Raw genomic sequence first — 19428 nt, 5'->3', positions numbered from 1 at the left:
GTGCTTGAAGGCTTGACCTTGTCAAAATGCCTAAGCATCTATCGACACGATGCTCAAGTTCCAAACCGAGACATAATTGTGTTCTCCCAAAATCCTTCATCTCAAACTCGGATTTCAAGTGTTCAGCGGTTTCTACCGTGATAGAATCCGAAACTTGTTATGGAAATGCGCGGGCATATCCCTTCCCAATCAAGTAGTCACTTTAGTGAGCATTTCAATCTTATTGCAAACGCGCTCCGTGGTCTAGAGCCACTTGACTTGGGTAAATGAAGTTCACCATGAACCTTCATGTATATTCTGTATCTAGATCCCTATAGAGATACGTAGTGACCACATTTGTAAGCTGCATGATCAGTTATTTGGAAACTACCAAACTGATAAGGTAATGGAGTGGAATGACATTCATTACGAGAGAATATGTCTCATCGTAGTCGATTCCAGGGCGTTTTGTGAGAAGCCTTGCGCCATAAGGCGAGATTACCATCTCTTTTTTCTCATCACGCTTTCTAACGAAGACCCATTAGTCAATAGATTTTATGTTAGGAGGTGTTGACATCACTGGCTCAAAAACCTTCCTCTTCGTTAGAGAATCCATCTTAACCTGGATCGCATCTTTCCATTTAGGCCAAATTTCTCTACGTTGGCATTTATTCATCAACGGAGCACGGTTCGATATCATCAGACTCAACAAACTCATGCACAACGAAATGCGCGACTACATCATCAATTATGATGGAGTTTTTATCCCACGTCTCATGTACACTAGTGTAATTTTCAAAGAGCTCTATTTTCTTAAGAATAGATTCTGACGTTGAGGCGTCCCCCAACGATAACCATAACCCGGAAGATTCTCATGAGACGGATTTTGAGTGTCGATGATCCAAAGATTAGGTTGTGCCAAAGCATCCTTCGAACCCACGAGCCTCCCACGCATCCTAGCTAGGGCCATGACCTATAATGCCAGAGTGTCACTGTCTTTGGCGTTGGCGCCATGCCTACCTCTGTGTAGGATGGCGCTACGTCCTCTAGTAGGGACGTACTTCCTCGCAGGCATATTTGCAGCATATGTGTGATCTCGTCACTTTAGTAGGGATCGAGATGAGACAGAGTGGGGACAAACCACGACAATTCCTGTCGTTCCTGCTGAACATCTGTGTTCTTATCTCCCCCTAACAACGGGAAGACTGTCTCATCAAAGTGACATCCGTAAATCTAGCGGTAAGGAGATCGCCTTGCAAGGGCATTAAGTGGCGGACGATTGTTGGAGTCTCAAATCCAACTGAGTTGCCCATTCTTCTGTAAGGACCCATCATAGAGCGTTGTGGCGGCGCAATTGGCACATAAATGGCACACTCAAAAATGCGTAAGTACGATACTTGTACCCAGTCACTAGCTGTAACGCAGAGGTAGATTGAGTGGCAGTGGGTCATAGACGAATTAGCATAGCTGCATGCGATATTGCATCACCCCAAGCGGATATAAGGAGATTGGTGCGCATTACCAATGTCTGGACTACCATCGTAGACATTTCCGCGAGACCATTTGGGTGTGTTCGTGGGAATGTGATGTCCAACATCAGTCCCAATGCAATAACCATCGAAAGTCTTCGATGTAAACTCTCTAGCATCGTCAAGTCCAATTAACGGAATAGGATGATCCGGGGAGTGAGCCCGTTGTCATATGATATTTGCTAGGACTGTAGCATAAGCAGCATTACAAGTGGACAATGGCACAACACGTGACCAGCGTGTTTGCGTGTCAACCAACATCATGAGATATTTAAACGTCCCCAAGTTGGTTGAACTAGTCCACAGAATCCCCACAGATTCTATGTAAGAATAGAATGAGTATTTTGATATCCTTTGCATAGGACGGTCTCAATCCTAATTTACCTAAGGAACGGGCTTGGTAAAACGAGCGAAAGGCTTTAGAAGCAACCAATGAGGATTTTGGTTGGGCCTGAGCGTCTAAAACGCTATTTGAAGCAAGTTGGTGATTGCAGCATCACCTGGGGCGCCATCACCATGATGGATGCCATCCATGGCGTCATGGATAAGGACTGCGCCAGCCCTAGGCTGGTGGTGGATGGAGGCGGTGCCCTAGGCAACAGCGTCGGTCACACTTAGTCTAGGAATCAACTTTTGATTCATGCTTCATTTCGCTCAAGAGAATGGATGTCCGTGCGAAGTCTTTAGTAGATGGATCATCATGACCAGGATGACCTATCCTGTCATAACAAAGCTATTATGTGTCTAAATCCAAGAGATCTTCTCTCATAACTTTATTGGATTTAATAGCTTGATTAGTGACATAGAGTCCACTAGAGAGAGACATAAACTTCTCTAAGATGCGTATTTGTTCGCAATTATTAGAGGTATTGCAAAGGAACTCATTTCCGTTCTCTACATGCGATTTTGCATGGAATCCGTTGGCTAGTCATAGGTGCGATTTGTCCTAAGAGCGTAGAGAGTTTCTGTGACAATAATCAAGGTGCCATTTGGCAATGGGAACTTGGGCTATTCCATGTCCTTGAATTAATATTGATGACCCAGCCATCGTAGTCACAAAAGTAATATGCTCAGAATCAAAATGGAGTCATAATGAAAAGAACTCGAAATTTTATTCATAAGCCAACGGAGTACATCATTGTCTCTTAACCATTAGAAGAATCTAATCCAAATGCTAGCTAATGCAAAACAAAGGTAGTCGTTTGACTTCTTTTGGTAACTCCAAAATAAATATGACCAGGTGAGTAGAGAGATGTCGGTGGAGCAAAGCTCGCTTAAGTACCACTTATCTCAAAACCTTCCCAGACATCATACTTATTTTGGATTAGCCTATGTGAAGAAAAACTAAACCAATGGCATTTACTACAAAGTATATGGCAATTGCCTATTACATCTCTTGGAAAAATAAAGACTTAAACAGAATTGGCGATCTATTGATCCCAGCCAGATTTGTAGTCTTCAACCTATCACTCTAGATCATCTTCTTGATCTTCTTGTTCCACATAGTGAGCTTCTCTTGCTTCACAATATGCTTTGTAGGCGGTGACAGTTTCTTCTCAAGCTCTACAAATGTGTGCCCAATGACTGCTACATCGAGAACATACATCTCTTTGCTCAAACTCCATTGATTGAGGCGCATTGGAAGCGTCATTTAGATGGCTCCTACTGTTGGCGGCGCCACCAACATGGCCAAAGGCGTTGCCTCCCTCTCTCTTTCCACATTGACCTCTTCGGTTCCGTGTTCGCCTATTTTGGCGGTTACCTTCCCAAGTAGAGCGATTATATGGACCAGAACGTCCAGAAGTATCCCTAAGATTAGGGTTTCGCTCTTGGCTCCCTCTCTTAGGGGCGCGACTATAATTGGATTCCGGAATATGCTCTGTTTCCACGGATCTCGAATTATAGTTTTTCACAAGGATGTTGTCATGCTGTTCAGCGACATTCATAGCTCCAATGAGCTCATGAAACCTTGTGATCCGTCCTGCAGTAACATCGATTCGATAGTTCTTAGCAACCATCAATGCAGAGACGAGGAAGGTAGAGAGAGTCTTCTCAATCAACATCGCATTTGTGATCTCTTTACCACAGAATTCCATTAAGGATTTAATGTGAAGTGCTTCCGAGTTGTAGTCAAGAATTGACTTGAAATCACAGAAGCGGAGGTTATGCCATCTCACTTCTAGTTCAGGAAGCATGGATTCACAGACGTTACCAAATCTTTCTTCGAGTGAGACCCACAACCTTCTGGGGTCTTCTTCATTCATATACTCCTACTGGAGCGAATCATCCATGTGACAAGTCATTAGGATGATGGCTTTCGCCTTATTTGCCTCTAAGGCTGCTCTATTTGCTTCCAAAGCTTGAGCTTACTCAACAGTTAGCACGTCCTGGCTAGGCTCGAGAATCGTATCCAGGATTCCATCGGCCTTGAGATGCTGGCGAATATCACGAACCCACTTGTGATATCCAGAGCCAATTGTTCCCAATGGAGCAAAGTCCAATTTGTTCAGGTTACTCATCCTGAAAGAGAACAAGAAAATGGGTTAGTTTCGGAGCGTAAAAGGCTACCACGAAAACAATAAAATTTCTGAGCGTAGTCGCTTCCAAGAAATCCGATTCCAAGAGATATTGGATTAGATCGAAACAATGATGTAAGTGGTCGATTATAAATTCTCTACAAACTCTAAGTTTGGAGATCTCAACAAACTCCAAGCTTAGAGTGAGCACGAACCCCCACAGTTCGGCTTAATTAGGTCTCCCCTATGATGAAGAAAGGGGGGTAGAAGAAGGGAGTTTGCAAGTCCCCGAGAAAAAGAAGAGAAAAGAAATAAAAACTTTAAAAACGGGAACTTTTAGTAAAAAATACCTCAAAATAGGTCGCTGGAAAATTTGACCGGAAAAAGTCGCCGGAAAGTGGCAGGAAAAATGCACAAAAAAGTCGCCGGAAGTGGCCGGAAAAGTCACCGGAAAGTTGACCGAAAATGGTCGACCGGCGTTGACCGATGCTGACGTGGCGCTGGGGCCCGCTGATGACGTGGCAGTTGACTGGTTGCTGACGTGGCTGCTAACGTGTGTCATTGGTGGGCATGCCGGCAGTGGGCGGCTTGGGCCGTGGCTTATTCTCGGCTTGAGCTTGGCTTATTCTTGGCTTGGGCCGTGGCTTATTTTCGGCTTGAGCTTGGCTTATTCTTGGCTTGGGCTGCCTCCTCTTTTTTTCTTCTTCTTCTTCTGCTGGATGTTCACAGTGCCAGTTCAGGATCTTCCAGACCGGTTTTTGGGATATTTCTTCCGGTTCCTGAATGGTTTGTCTGAGGAGCTCTTGCTGCAGAAATTTGGTAGAAATTGGAGGTCCGGAAGGTGGTGAACCGGTGGAGTATTTGCTGCGGGTGGTTTGGAGCTTCCGGTGGCCGGTTCGGTAGGTTTCCGGCCGGTTCTGGACTCCTTCTGTGTAGGGCTTCAAGGTGTGAGGTGGAGGAAGAAAAGGATTCAAGGTTTTGTATTCGAATTTAGGGTTTTTGCTTCTTGAATCAGGGTTTGGCTATTTGTTTCAGGGTTAGGGCTTCGTACTGATAACGTGTTTAAGGAAAACTGAAATTGGGAGAGAATTGAGTCATGCTTTCATTGATAATAGGGACCTCTTTATATAGAGGATTACAAGCATAGAGATAAAGTTGTACATGGAAACATAATCGTACATTGATTGGATATCTCCTAAGATTCTCCGAGAATATCTCTAATATAAACCCTATTTCAACTAGAGCAAATAATCTCGAGTTTGGGCCAGACACATATTCTGGATTTACTTGAACATATTTCAATTTTTTTTTTGGCAATGAGAACCAAGATCAAATTATAAAAAATTAAAAAAAAAATTAAAAATTCAGAATAGAAAATCAAATTCATACGATATGCATAACCTTAAAATTACGCATGAAGAAACTTCAAACTTCAATATCAACTAATAAGAAGAAGAAAAAAAATTGAAGAAGTTAGAGTTAAAACTAAGGCTTATGATTATTCTCTCCCGTTTATGAAACTTTGCCTTGATATGAAACACGTTAATCACAGACTATCACGAGTTTAACACATGTAAGAAGTCAAGTAGAAACTTTTTTTCTTTTTTTGTGATCAAGCTAGCTCAATTTTTTTTTAAATCAAGTCACTTAATGATCTAGAAATTTTTTATTCGAAAAAAAAAATTATCTAGAAATTTAGTGCAACTAATGGTGATTCTAGATGTGGTGGGTTTTGGGGGTAGTCAACATTTCTGGACCTGCAATTATGACAAATGACCCGGATATGAATGAAATAATAATTTTGGCCATAAAATGCGGTAATGATTATAGCTATAAGTGTAGAAATGATTGCAGCCATAAGTATGGTAGTAATTGTGACTTGCCACTAAAGTAAGAATCCTCTTATAAGTAGGAGGCTCGACAGCTAGGTAATATATCTCATCTACAACTAGTTTACTACACTCGACTAAGAAAGATACTAACACCCCCCCCCCCCCCCTCCCCCTTCTTCGAATTGACGGCCAAACTTCAAAGTCAACAGTCAAATATCAAGTCAACGGTAAAGGGAAGCTTCTCGATTGTTCCTGATCAACTCCCGCTCCAGTCTTTATTTATTGGTGAGTCAAATTTTAATCGAAATTTTTCATCACCAACATGGGGTTTGTTGTCTGTGCTTCCTTGTAGGTTTAATTAATGTTTTTACTCTATTTATTTTGGGGAAATTCGTCCAAACAGTGTCTGAACTTTTCCAGACTATTAATTTTCATACCTATACTTTGAAAAATGTCATAATGGTACCTGAAGTTTTGGCCCCGACCTAATTTCCGTACCTAGCAACAGTAAAGTCGTCAAGGGCGTTAAATTTTGAGGGGTAAATCTGGAACTTTAGGTATTCTCAAGGGAAAATCTTCTAAACAGTATCTGAACTTTTCCAGACTATTAATTTTCATACCTATACTTTGAAAAATATCAAAATGGTACCTGACGATTTAAGCCCGACCCAATATTCATACCTAGGAACAGTAAAATGGTTGACTCCGTTGAACAGTACCAGAAAAGTATGCCAATAACTACCATGCCCAATACGAGATTCAAATACCAATATCAACATGGTATACCTAGATCTAAATATTCATATACCCGTATCCAGAAGAACTCAGGAAGATCGGCGTACGATGCCAGACCACCGCCAACAGCCGTACTCAGACCCATACTTGATCGGAACCCGACCTTCATCTACATCGACGACCTGAATTCGGAATCGTCCTCCGACACCCCAGAACCTGACTTAGGGTCTCGCGTCAAGGCTGTCTAGCAGATTGCCCAAACTACGACATCTCGTTTTGACAGAGATCGGAATCGCTTCGCCATTCCATTTCCAACAGAGATCGGACCCAGACTTGACCCAAAGTGGAATTACCAAAATTTCAGATTCCTTTGCTATCAGACTCGTCGGATTCCAACCTAAAGCATTGAAATTTCCTTGTGCATCCACCCGAATAATCTCCATGATTCCAATTATCTGGTGAACTAGGCTTAAAACCGAGCAAACCCTTGCAAACCAAACCATTTTTGCTGTTATAGCTACCAAAATTTCCACATGCATCTACCTAATCACGACTTTTCTTTCCTTCTTCTCTGTTGTCTTCTCCCAAACCCATCAAAAAAAGAAAAATTGAAATTGATTTCAGCTGCAAATAATTGAATTTGATTTTTTGGATTGTGGGTTTTGGGATTTTTGATTGAAATCGAAGCAGAGAAGATGCTGGAGAAGATCGCGTTGCCGGCGAAGCCATCACTGAGAGGGAATAATTGGGTGGTTGACGCCTCACATTGTGGATTCGATCTGTAATAGCGAATTCCAACATATCTTCTAGTACCAGAGCTTCTGTTAGGAGTAAAGAACCCGAGTTCAATTTTTTCTCCTGATAGAAAACTGAGGTAGGTAGCTGAGTTCTGCGGCTCTCAACTGAGGTAAGACGAAGACCTTTGACTTCGAGGTCTGGGGGGCAATGTTTGAACCCAACGGTAGTTATTGGCATACTTTTCTGGTACTGTTCAACGGAGTCAACGGTTTTACTGTTCCTAGGTATGAATATTGGGTCGGGCTTAAATCGTCAGGTACCATTTTGATATTTTTCAAAGTATAGGTATGAAAATTAATAGTCTGGAAAAGTTCAGACACTGTTTGGAAGATTTTCTCTTGAGAATACCTGAAGTTCCAGATTTACCCCTCAAAATTTAACGCCGTTGACGACTTTACTGTTGCTAGGTACGGAAATTGGGTCGGGGCCAAAACTTCAGGTACCATTATGACATTTTTCAAAGTATAGGTATGAAAATTAATAGTCTGGAAAAGTTCAGACACTGTTTGGACGAATTTCCCTTTATTTTGTTGGTTTGGTTTGTTCTCTACTTTCGTTCTCATTTGTGTATGAGAATATGCTTTGTCTCTTCCTTGTTTGTTCTTGATTGGGTTTTTGTTTTGGTATTCCCCAAACCTTTGTGTTTTTCTCTCTTCCTTATTATATTTAAATAGGACAGACGTCATGGGGTGGGTTCTCAGAGTGTGACAAACCTTCCTCCGAGATTGACGGTACGTGAAACTTGTTCCATACATTGATAGCTTCCAATGAATTAACATCGCATGATCCTTATTTATTTATATAAACAAAAAAAGTCACTTTCGGTTTAGATTAAAACACTTGTACCATATTCATCTAATCTCAGTCCTTCATATACACCGTCTATGGGTAAGTAAGTGACTATGCAAAAGTTTATAATTTTTCTTTTAAATTACCAATACATTTTCCCAAAACTTTAACGCACTTTTTTTTTTTTTTCAAACAATGTCATGTACTAATAATTAACTTTCTTACATAATATAGCAATATAGCTACATCTGTTTATACTTTCTATTTTGTATTGAACTTTTTTTTTCTTTGAAATGTCAGTAGTAAATGGGATAATTTGAAAAGAGTAGTGACTGATGTGGTTTCTATTTTGAGTACAGATAAACTTGTGAGTTGAAGATATCAATAATCTTAATGTTATTCTACTGTAGTGAGATTGCATAATGTTACTGCATGACAATAGCTTTGTTATGGAGATAAATAAATAAAAAGTTCCTAATACTACAGTCTTGAACTATAGAAAATTGGATTGGGATTTTACACTAATAATTTTCCTTGTAAAAAATATCTTCATTTTCAATAGGTGCTTATTATGTTAACGGATCACCATTGTAACTAACACTTAAATTATAGTTTCTTAGCATGTCAATCTAATATAAGCTCACCAAAGATCTTGAGCGACCGATCCAATAGAGAATGATGGACCAAGAAGTCTCTAGGTCCTACTATTGGCACGTGGGACCAAACAATGCAATCAGGTAGGACAAATAATTGAATCCTCACTTAAAACTGTGTATGGCTAGTATGAGATATCCTTAATTGATCGATGCTAATAAACTCAAATATATCTAAATATTTAGAATTTCATTCGTCTTCGTATCTGACTGAGTGCATATATAATTTTGAAATAGTGAAATTCACACTCCCCATTTTACAATACATAAAATTAAGTTATTAAAAATAAAAATCTAAGTAACCGTAAAAAAAAAAAAAATGATAGAGTGTGAGTTGTAAAATAAAATTTTATGAAATTTTTCAGAAAGTCATGGGTCCACTCGGGTACGATTAAAGGGTTGGATTGGACCATGCATGGCCCGACACAAAAAGCGTAGAGACACGCTTTAAATAGTTTCTGATTCAGAAACAGGGACATATGTCAGTGACTCAGTCAGTGTGTTATACTTTTCGAAGTCATGGACGCTTGCAGTGCCATATGCATCTCTTGTTAAAAATGCTAACAACCTTCTCTTTTCCCGGTCATTCGCGTCGTTTCGGCGCGAAATGGCTTGGCAATGCATCGCAAAAGAATGAAGAATCCTATCAAGATGGTCAAGACCTTTCTTTCTCAATGGAACTCTCTTCAGTTAACTGGGAAACGACAGCCGCAATTCCCTCTTCTGCAATTTGGCCTTGCATGCAATTCTGCACAGATCACCGAGAGGTACCATTTTTTCACCTTTTCTTTTGGATTTATGAACTTTTACTGCATTCCTTTTACTCAAAAATGGTAAGTGCTTGCTTCTTTTACCTTTCTTAGCTGCTGTTTCTTCAGTTACAGCAATATGAAACAGGGAGAGATCTAAGATGGAGATCTGATAAGTGGAAGTTTTTTCAAGTTGTATATGTATGTTTTTCCAATATCAGTTTTTTCTTGCTAAAGAATATGATCAAAATTAAAGCCCACAAAATTGTTGGCCGATGGTATTTAGTGATGATTTTTAATTCAATGATTATGATGGGTTATACCCTGCTTGGGTTTTCTTTCTGGATTTTGAATTTTGATGGCAAAAGTGTAGGCAGAGCAAACTTTATACTACTGAGAATACTCAGAGGGTTTCAGTTCTGTGGTAGAGTCCAACTAGTAATTATAGGGTTTCTGACTGAGAAAACTATCCAAGGAATAAGAAAGATTTAATGTAAAGTAAGGCCAGAGATTTGTGAGGTTGGAATGAAAATTAATGGGTTTGAACTTCTCTCATATAAATACATATTCAAAGTCCCTTGTTCTGTTTAGTTCATAGCAAATTTTACTGAGGGATTCATTTTCTTGCAAATTGCTGTATTATGGCATTATGATATAATGAGTCGATAAATTTACTATCTATGAGCTATTGATCTCAATCTTAGTACTAACAGGGTGTGATTGTAATGCGACTTGTGCCTAATTGCAGATGTTATTGATATTGTCCTTCTGCTACTTTATCATCATGATTCATTGCCAGTTGCCTCTTTTTATAGGTGTTCAACTGGTTCGTGCCAAAAAAAATACTAACTTGCTGTTAGCAGTTGATTGAATAAAATTGTGTCTCTCTCTGGCTTTTCCTCTGTTTCATGAACTGTCATGTGCCAATTACACACATGCATAACATTTCTATGGAAGATTTTATCTCAGCTTTGCTTTTAATCAAACTATGGTCTGTTATAAATATAATTTAGGCAGGACACACAACTTAAACCTTCGAATCTTACACTCATATCAAAGCTATTACTAGTTGTTTCCTGCATATTGTTATTGCTGTCATCATATTTTAAAGTATGTAAGATAATAGTTAATATTTTCAAGAAAGGGAACAAGCTTATTTAGTAAGGTCATGACAAAATGTCCATAATTTTGCTCATTCCGCAACCAGAAACTGATTAATCATTATAGCAATCTTTTTTGCTACTGACAATTGATAAAATTCAACCGTTTAGTATCCCTTTCTCGAGATTCTCACTTGCCAATCCCATTTCACCTACCATTTGTTGCAATGCAAAGGCTTATATTGCCGTGTGCCATAGCTGCTGAAATTTATAGGTTTTAAGTTTCTTTCGCCTTCATTTGAGAAGAATAGTCAGTCTCCCTTTGAAGACAGGTCTGTAGGTACACCTTCACTGGTAAGTTCCCTTTGTTATCCAATTTATCTCAACTACTACTCCATTCACATTTTGTTTGGATCTGTATTGAAAGAGGGAAGAAGAATCAATAAGGATTTCATCAAGATTGCAAAATTGTGTCATTTAACAAAATAAATTCCACAAAAATTGGTTAGGTTGCAAATCTTGAAGTAAAATTTCAGACCTTGAAATTGTTATTAAACAAAGGTTATGATTTTGCAAGCTCATGATGGGGGCAAGAAATCTGTTAGGTTGTAAATCTTGCAAGCTTATGCAAGAAGGGAGAACTCTTCTTACCCCAGTGTAAGGAGGACCTTGCTTTCTTGGATTTATATTCATTCCTGGTGATTTCCTGTAGTGTTACATGTCCTGATGTCCTCGTAGAAAATATCCAGATCTCACAATTATAAGATTGTTAGTTTAAATAATTCTATCTTATCTAATCAGTTCAAAATTATTTTCTTAGCAGAATTTTTGTAATGGAAAAATGATACTAATTGGATCAAGTTGGATCGCTCAAGTCGAATTTTTATCCAACATTTGTGTGTGTAGTTTAGAGAAAGAGATTTCACCTGCAGTTAGTTGGCTAGTGATACGAAAGCTCAATTAGATTGTACATGACAGTCAGAATTGAGTGACAATTCGAGGCTGTTGTAGATAATTCTTGTTAGGAAGAGTGTACTCTATGATTTAGATATGGACTATTTGTTTATGTTTCTGCTTGTACCTTTTCTCATTTCCTTTTTCATTATTGCCGGTTACATATTTGATTAAATAGTCTTGTATGTCTCTGTGGGTGCAGAGACACCTGTGTGGTAAATTAACTTTACAAGGGATAAAAAGCCTAGGTTCAAGTCTATCCCATATCCCTCAGTTACATGATGTCTTATCCATTTTGATTTCCAAAATATTTCTCCTAATTTCCTTCAATTATTAGTCTTAAGTTTTTAAAAATAATACACCAAGGGAAAGTTGGAAGGCTTTGCCCAAGACTGATATTAACTTTTGGTCTCGTCAGTAGTACTGTTATTTCTGTCAAAAAGAAATTTTTTTAGTGTTTCCTCGTAATAAAGTTGAAGGACAATAAACTATAAAACCTCGAATGCGCTGGAGTATCTCCCTGTAGTGTTTCTCTTTTTGTCCAGATATTGCTACTGTTTAAAATAGAAGTGTAGAACAGAAAGAACCTAAGCTGGAATGTTTTTATTTATCTATATTGTAGATGTTGTTGCTGATATTTGTTCCCTCGTCATAACAATTTGAAACAAATCTTTGACATCCTCTTATTGCAGTTTTGGATTTCTCTTGAAGCAAAATAGAAGATGAAGCAGGATGAATTTTTTGTTAATCTTATCCAGAGGAAGAGTGCTGGTTGGTTCAATGTGGAATCTGCTGAAGATCTGCTTGGCAATATTCTTTCAAGGCTTCCAGTTAAGCTCCTTCTAACTATCAAGGTCATTTCTAAACTTTGGCATAGATTGATTTGCAGTCCAAATTTCACTAGACTGCATTTAAGCAAATCAAGAGAAAAGTCCATCTATATACTTTATCCTTTTATGGATGCTAAAAGAAGTCTGTATTTCTTGGATGCTGACGGCGTGATCACCGGAACAATCAGTCTTCCTGGTTTAAAAAATATACCATCTCTATGTATGATTGCCTCCTACAATGGGTTGATATGTTTCACTAATTATCCTTGGTTTCCTCATTCATTTAAGACTCGAGCAGTAGTGACAGGCTTGGAAATCCGAATTTGCAATCCTGCAACTCGTGAAGTTTGGCTACTTCCTAATGGGAGCCAAATGAAACAGGAGCTAGGAATTGGGGTTGCCTTTGGCCCTGGAATCAGTGAGTATAGGGTACTTCGGTTTTTCTGTTCCAAATCCAAATCTGATGTAATTCACCCTGAGTGTGAGATATTTTCATCAAGCAGTGGAACCTGGAGAAGCTTAGGTTTTGTTCAGCATTGTCCTATGGGTGCACATCATGTATTTGTTCATGGAAAAGTTTTTTGGTTTATTCCTTCAGAAGAAGATCATAATATCCCTGGATCCATTCTTTCAGTTGGTTTGGACGAAGATTTTAGAATTATCAGACTTCCAGTTGCAGTCACTGAACATGCCTTCTTGGTTGATCTTGAAGGTCAATTATCACTGATCGTTGTATTTGATGATGATGACACTATGGTTATATGGATTTTGAAGGATGAAAATGAGTCCATTTGGGAGGAGAAATGTCGTGATGGTATTCCCTATGAAACTGTGGAGTGTCTTGACTCTGTAGCTGCAAGAAAAACTGACATTTTTTTCATCACTGAAGAACACTATTTCATCTTCAGTATGATAAAAATGTCCTGGAAAGAAACTCATTTCAAAGAACTATTTGAACAACATTCTCCTGTTGTTTTTACGTACACAGAAAGCCTCCTCCCTTGTAAGTAGTATAAATCCTTTCAGTTTATATTCTTCTTTTTTCTAATTAATTGTTGAAGTTCACTCTTATAATCTCCCCGGCCTGCTTCAAACTAGTTTGTATCTCCAAGTGTATTGTTTTGTTTACCAATTAATTGAAACATCTTATGATGTGTATTTAATTATCTAAAACAGGTCACTGACTTGTGCATTCTACAAAAAAGAGAGCAGCTGAAGAGAAGCATGATTCTGGTTCCTTTGGTTGTGAGTTTCAAGTATGACGACATTCTGGTGGTGGGATACTTTTCATACTTGGCATCCCTCTGTTAGTTTTTTTATTTTATTTTTCCTTCTATGATACATGTGAGATCTACCAGTGGCATTTTTGATATGCTTGAGTGTTTTAATAATATCCTCTTCCTTCTTTCTTTACCATATGTTCTGCTTGCTTGCTTTCCCTTGTGACTTGTTTCCTTTACCAAGTTTCCTAAACTCTAATCCTGTCCTCATATGATATTCAAAGTGAAAGAAGTTAGATGGAAACTCATCAAAAGTTGGCTCTTCCCCATTAATTTACTCGATCTGTAATGTTGTTCTGGTGGTGGTTGCGGACTTGCAGAGATAGCCTCCCTAGGAAAATACCTTTTTGATAATGTAACCAAATGGTAAATGGATAGTCTCTCTAAAATAAGCCTCTGTGTTTTCTTTTATCTGTTCAGTGATCTGAGCTCTAAATAGTAGATCGATATTGTTTATTCAAGATCCATCCTATTCTTGCCTTCACATCCTTTCCAAGCAAAGAAGAAAACTTCCTTCTCTTAGTTTTTTACCATTAGTTAGATTCTAATCCATTATAGTAGTGATTTTCTTTTGCTTATATGTTTGGTGTGAAGCTCTGTTACTGTTCAACATCAGTCTCATTGACCATCTCAATAACACGATTCTTCTGGATCACCTTCAAAACCATTTTTGTTTATTTCAATGAAAAGGAAATGGAGTTCGATTTGGGTCCAGCAATAGGATCTTATATAATCTTCTCAGTTGACCTTTATTCTTGGTTTATGGGTACTTTTCCTCTTGGTTTCTAAGGCTTAATGCTCTTGTAACAAGTTGAAATGTTCTTAAAAGATAAGGGAGCAAGTCAAAACTTCAAATAAAGCCCTTTATCAGATTCAATTGATTAGCAAATGCACCCATGAACCAAGGGCAATTGCTGATTTGCCAACCAAATTGGTACTACCAATCCACTATTCATCCCAAATTGGCAATTGCCTCCAGCTTATACAATGCACCAATGAAAGGCAATTTGCCTGCCAATCCACTATTCACACTTCAAATTTGAATAATTCATTAAACTTATAATTTAATTAACTAAACAATTAACAATTAGATTAATCATACAATGTTAATTTAATAAAAAATTAATGCATAAGTTTTAAAAATAAATAAAATTGTATATCAAGTATAAATATCGTTCTCGGAAAAAAAAAAAAGTTATCGTTATGATAAAAAAAATATATATATCTATGACAATTGGTCAGTTACTTGACAAGTTACAGTCACTTGGTCAGTTACATGGTCAGTTACTTCTCTTGGTCAGTTACTTGGTCAGTTACTTGACCAAGAGAAGTAACTGACCATGTAACTGACCAAGAGAAGTAACTGACCAAGTAACTGTAACTGGTCAAGTAACTGACCAAGTAACTGATCAAGTAGCTGTAGCTCACCCTGACCAAGAGAAGTAACTGACCATGTAACTGACCAAGTAACTGTAATTGGTCAAGTAACTGACCAAGTAACTGATCAAGTAGTTGATTATTTTTTTACCATTCGGATTATTTTTTAGGGTGGAAAAAATCTTACCGTTGTCAATTAATTGCAGCCATTGGATCACATGATCCAACAGCCACAATTAAGTGACCGTTGCACAAAGGACAGTTAAAAAAAAAAAAACAGCGTTGGCAGCAGGCCCATGTGGGTGTGGAGCCCACCACCAACGGTCGGGCAATCCATTTGCTGATCCTTGGTCATCCAACTGCCTGGGCAGGTGGGGCCCCCAAAAAACTGCAAATCAGTCCGGCAATTTATTGCCGCTGCATTCCACTTTTCCTTATTTCTCTCCAATTGGTCATCCAATTGGTCTGCTGGTGCATTTGCTCTTAAGAAGATTGCTTGCTACTAGCCGGGGCTAGGGTGAGTACGTTGGAAGAGGCCGTTGCCTCAGACCTGAGGCATTTTTCCGACAAGAAATAGGCCAACTTTCTACTGTTATTATATATAACTAAAATGTTAATAAAAATTTAGACAATGCATGTGTGATAGCGGTGAGATTTGTTAAAGATTGTGAGTTCGAAACCTATTCACTACAACTACCATTTAAAGAAAACAAAAAAAACTTGCCTCGAGTCTCAAAATCTCAATTTCAGCCCATGGTAGTTGATTGTAGGGCTGGGATCGGTCCCATTTTGGCAGTTTTTCATTGGAACCGAGACCGAACCAATTACTATATTTTCGGTTCGGGTTTGCATTTTTTCATCTTAGGAACGAAGATGGGACCGAACCGATCACATACGGTTTGGTTCTCGGTTTTTTCGGTTCCTGTTTCAAAACTGACCTGATTAACAAAAGTTACAGAAATTCTGCAAAATTGCAATATGCAAAGTCATAAACACATATGCCATTATGCCATTACAACGTTCCAAACTGTCCAACTTGCAAATGCAAAGTAGAAACTACAAACTGGAAGTCTGAAACAAAACAAATAATGCAGAAACAATTGAAAGTTTGAAACAACTAAACATTCCGACTGAAAGTATGAAACATAATAAGAAAGGCTGAAATTCTAAAGTCTGCAACATTCCAAGTTTTCAACAGAATCACAATGAGCAGTTTGACACACTCCACAATAGGTTAAACATTTTAAAGCAATAAGCATGTGCACAACTCCATCAGCAATGGCTGCAATGCAGACTCCTCTCAGCTTCCTCATTACACCATTCCACCAATCCAAGAATCAAATGAGCAATCACCAAAGCGAATAGGCATACAATGATACAAGCAATTCTGCATTATTCAAAAATTAAGATTATGACATATTGAACAATATAAACCTGCCATTCACTGAACTGCCATTAACTAAATGAAAACAGAAAACTAAGAAAACAATTGAAGCCTTCAAAAATTAAAAATCTGCAAACTACAAACTTCATACCTTGACAAAGCAAACCTACATCATTTTTTAAGTTTCTTCTTCTTGGTTGTAGGGGCTGAAACTGAAGCCTCACTACTTTTGGTTTTTGTTGTTTTCACACTTGGTGCTTCTGCAGATCCACCAACATTGTCAGCCTTGTCTCTGTCCTCCTTTTCATGTTCTGCAGAAAAAGAACAAATCAATATGGTTCAAGGGAATTTTAACAGAGAAAAAATGAATAAAATTTAAGTCTATAAGCACGGAAAGTCAGAAACACATACCAGCTTCAAGTTGTTCATAGGTCTCCATTTCCTCTACACTTGGTACATATTCCAACCCCATAATTGAATCAGACTTCAGCCAATTTTGCAGACATATTAACTTTTCAACTGTCCTAGGAGTTAAAGAGCTTCTATATGGATCTATCACCCTTTTTCCAGTGCTGAAACTGGACTCACTTGCAACTGTAGACACTTGTATTGCTAATACATCTCTGGTCAATGCTTGCAAGTTGGGATATTTACCTCCATTCAGCTTCCACCAATCCAAAATCTTCCAATCATCCTCTTCTCCTTGCTTGACTTCAAGTTTTTCTATAGGGTCCAGAAAATAACGATCCACTTCATGTCCCACAACAACTTCATTGTTTTGTTCAAGCTGCCTATTCCAATCTTCAAGCATAACAGCCCTTTTCCCACTTATTGCCCTCGATCTGCCTCTACTATTACTAGTTGTTGTTTCACTAGTAATTAGTGTTTTCTTCTTCTGTCCTCCACTTGATGCATCATTAGACCTACTGTACAAGTCACAAAGTTCTATAGTAAGTTGCTTCACTTCCTCCGATTTCTTCTTGATCTCCCCACTAGGCAAATTCAGCCACACCTCACACACTCTACCAATGTTTCTCAACTTATACCTAGGATCTAAGACCACATCAACTTGGAAAAGTTGGTTCATGTCATCCAAGGAACTAAAATACTTGTCATACTTGGACTTCATTTGAACTGCCATGTCATACAATACCAGGTCAGAGTCACTTGAATCAGGCCCTACACCAATTGAGCTTAGTTCTTCAAGCTCAGCTTCAATGGTCACAACATCATGGAAGGCCTTGTGTGCAGTAGGGGTAAGTGAAGCACTTACATTAACTGTCACATCATAAAAGACCTTCAGGAACTTCACAAAAATGGCTGCATTGTCCCAATCTGTTTTAGTTGGACGCCCAACTCTTTTCGTAGGCACTCTCCTCCTACTTGTAGTCTCTGCCTCATCTTCAACAACTTCTTCATCTTCATCAAAGTAGCTACGGTACCTTTCATCATCATCAGACAACCTCTCAAAAGCCTTTTTCAACTCCAAAGATGTGTCCAACATAAGAAATGTGGAATTCCACCTTGTTGGAACATCTAAAATGCAAATCTTATTGCATTCAACTTTCTCCTTCTCCACAGCCTTTTTAAATTCCTCTAACCTAGCACCTGAGCTCCTAACATACCTCACAGCATTCCTTATGCTTGCCACTGACCTCTCTAACAACTTCAAACCAGACCTCACAATGAGGTTTACAATGTGAGCTAAACATCTCACATGCATAAACCTACCTCCACAAACTGGTTTAATATCCCAACTACACATTTTCCTCCTAAGATAATCAATAGCATGCTTGTTCGCAGATGCATTGTCAACCGAAACAGTTAAAACTTTATCAATTGACCAATCAATGAGACAAGACTCTAACAGATTACCAATTGTTACACCATGATGATTTGGAACTACACAAAATGCAAGCACTCTCTTATGCATTGTCCATCCCCGATCAATAAAATGAGCAGTAACTACCATGTAATTTATATTCTGACAAGAAGTCCAAGTGTCAGTTGTCAAACTAACACAATGAGACTTCAATTACCTCCTCAACTCCTCCTTCTTCGCATCATACATGCGAAGAAAGTTTTTCATTATCACTCCTCTACAAGGGACTTTAAAAAGAGGCACAACAACACTACAAAAGTAATTAAACCCAGGTTTTTTGATGAAACTAAAAGGAAGTTCATCGACAACAATCATATGAGTAGCAGCTTCAATGCAATTATCCTGACTCCAATTCACAGAAACTAAACTACCCTGCCCTCTTTTACCATCACTGGTTAACACTTGTTGCCCAGATTCAACCTTAACTCTACCCGGGTACCCTTTGCAGACTATCTCTATGTGTTTCCTAAGAGAGGAAGTTCCATTATCATAAGGATTGCATGCCAAATGCGTCGGACAATACTTACATTGAGCTCGTTTGGTATTGCCAACCACCTTCTGAACTCCATCAACAGTGTCGATTAATGGATGATCCACCTTCGTGAAATGATCCCAGACATCTGACCTCTGTTTGGCTTTCTCTCCTCGTTTTCTTTTCACAGGAGCAGTGCTTCGAGCTTGCTTGCTTCCGGCTTGTTGCTTGCTTCCAGCTTGTTGCTTGCAATAACGATTTCATTGCAAGCAGAGGATAACTTAGATTGTTCAGAATTAGAAGTAGCAGACTGGTTGGACCTAGATTGTCCGGCACCAGAAGTTTGGGGCATGATGGAAAAGAATGAGCCTGCATAAAATTTGAAGTTTGCATGTCAAAATCCACAATTGAATTGTATGAGTCTGCTCTCTTTCGTCCTACATTAAATTTGAGAATCATCGACGGTTACAAACTTACAATACCTTCAGAACAAATCTCCCCAAGCTCAGAAGCCGCCGCAAAACATCAATTTGGAGGCAGGAAACACCAAACCTGCAAACCAAACAAGG

The 19428-nt window shown here is 38.7% G+C and overlaps 1 protein-coding gene across 4 annotated transcripts; it reads left to right on the top strand.

Annotated features, from left to right (window-relative positions):
* The first annotated feature begins 9329 nt into the window (after positions 1-9329).
* On the top strand, positions 9330-13875 carry LOC133734853 (putative F-box protein At1g19160). 4 transcript variants are annotated; one of them, XM_062162456.1, is made up of 4 exons: positions 9330-9598; positions 12327-12464; positions 12753-13467; positions 13641-13875. In XM_062162456.1, exons 2-4 carry the CDS (start codon positions 12357-12359, stop codon positions 13646-13648), a joined length of 831 nt encoding a protein of 276 aa, XP_062018440.1. In that variant the 5' UTR covers positions 9330-9598; positions 12327-12356; the 3' UTR covers positions 13649-13875. The 4 variants fall into 4 exon arrangements, with proteins under 4 accessions (XP_062018440.1, XP_062018439.1, XP_062018438.1 ...); XM_062162455.1 differs by adding an exon at positions 9710-9781 and having other exon boundaries at positions 12327-13467; XM_062162454.1 differs by adding an exon at positions 9695-9781 and having other exon boundaries at positions 12327-13467.
* The last annotated feature ends 5553 nt before the right edge of the window (positions 13876-19428 follow it).

The sequence above is a fragment of the Rosa rugosa genome, chromosome 2, assembly GCF_958449725.1.
Source record: "Rosa rugosa chromosome 2, drRosRugo1.1, whole genome shotgun sequence".
Lineage (NCBI taxonomy): Eukaryota > Viridiplantae > Streptophyta > Magnoliopsida > Rosales > Rosaceae > Rosa > Rosa rugosa.
The sequence above is the reverse complement of the archived record's forward strand: the minus strand, read 5'-3'. Positions and strand labels throughout refer to the sequence as shown.

Coding starts and splice junctions, on each gene's coding strand:
- LOC133734853 (XM_062162453.1), top strand. CDS start 12,357: ATGAAGCAGGATGAATTTTTTGTTAATCTTATCCAGAGGAAGAGTGCT.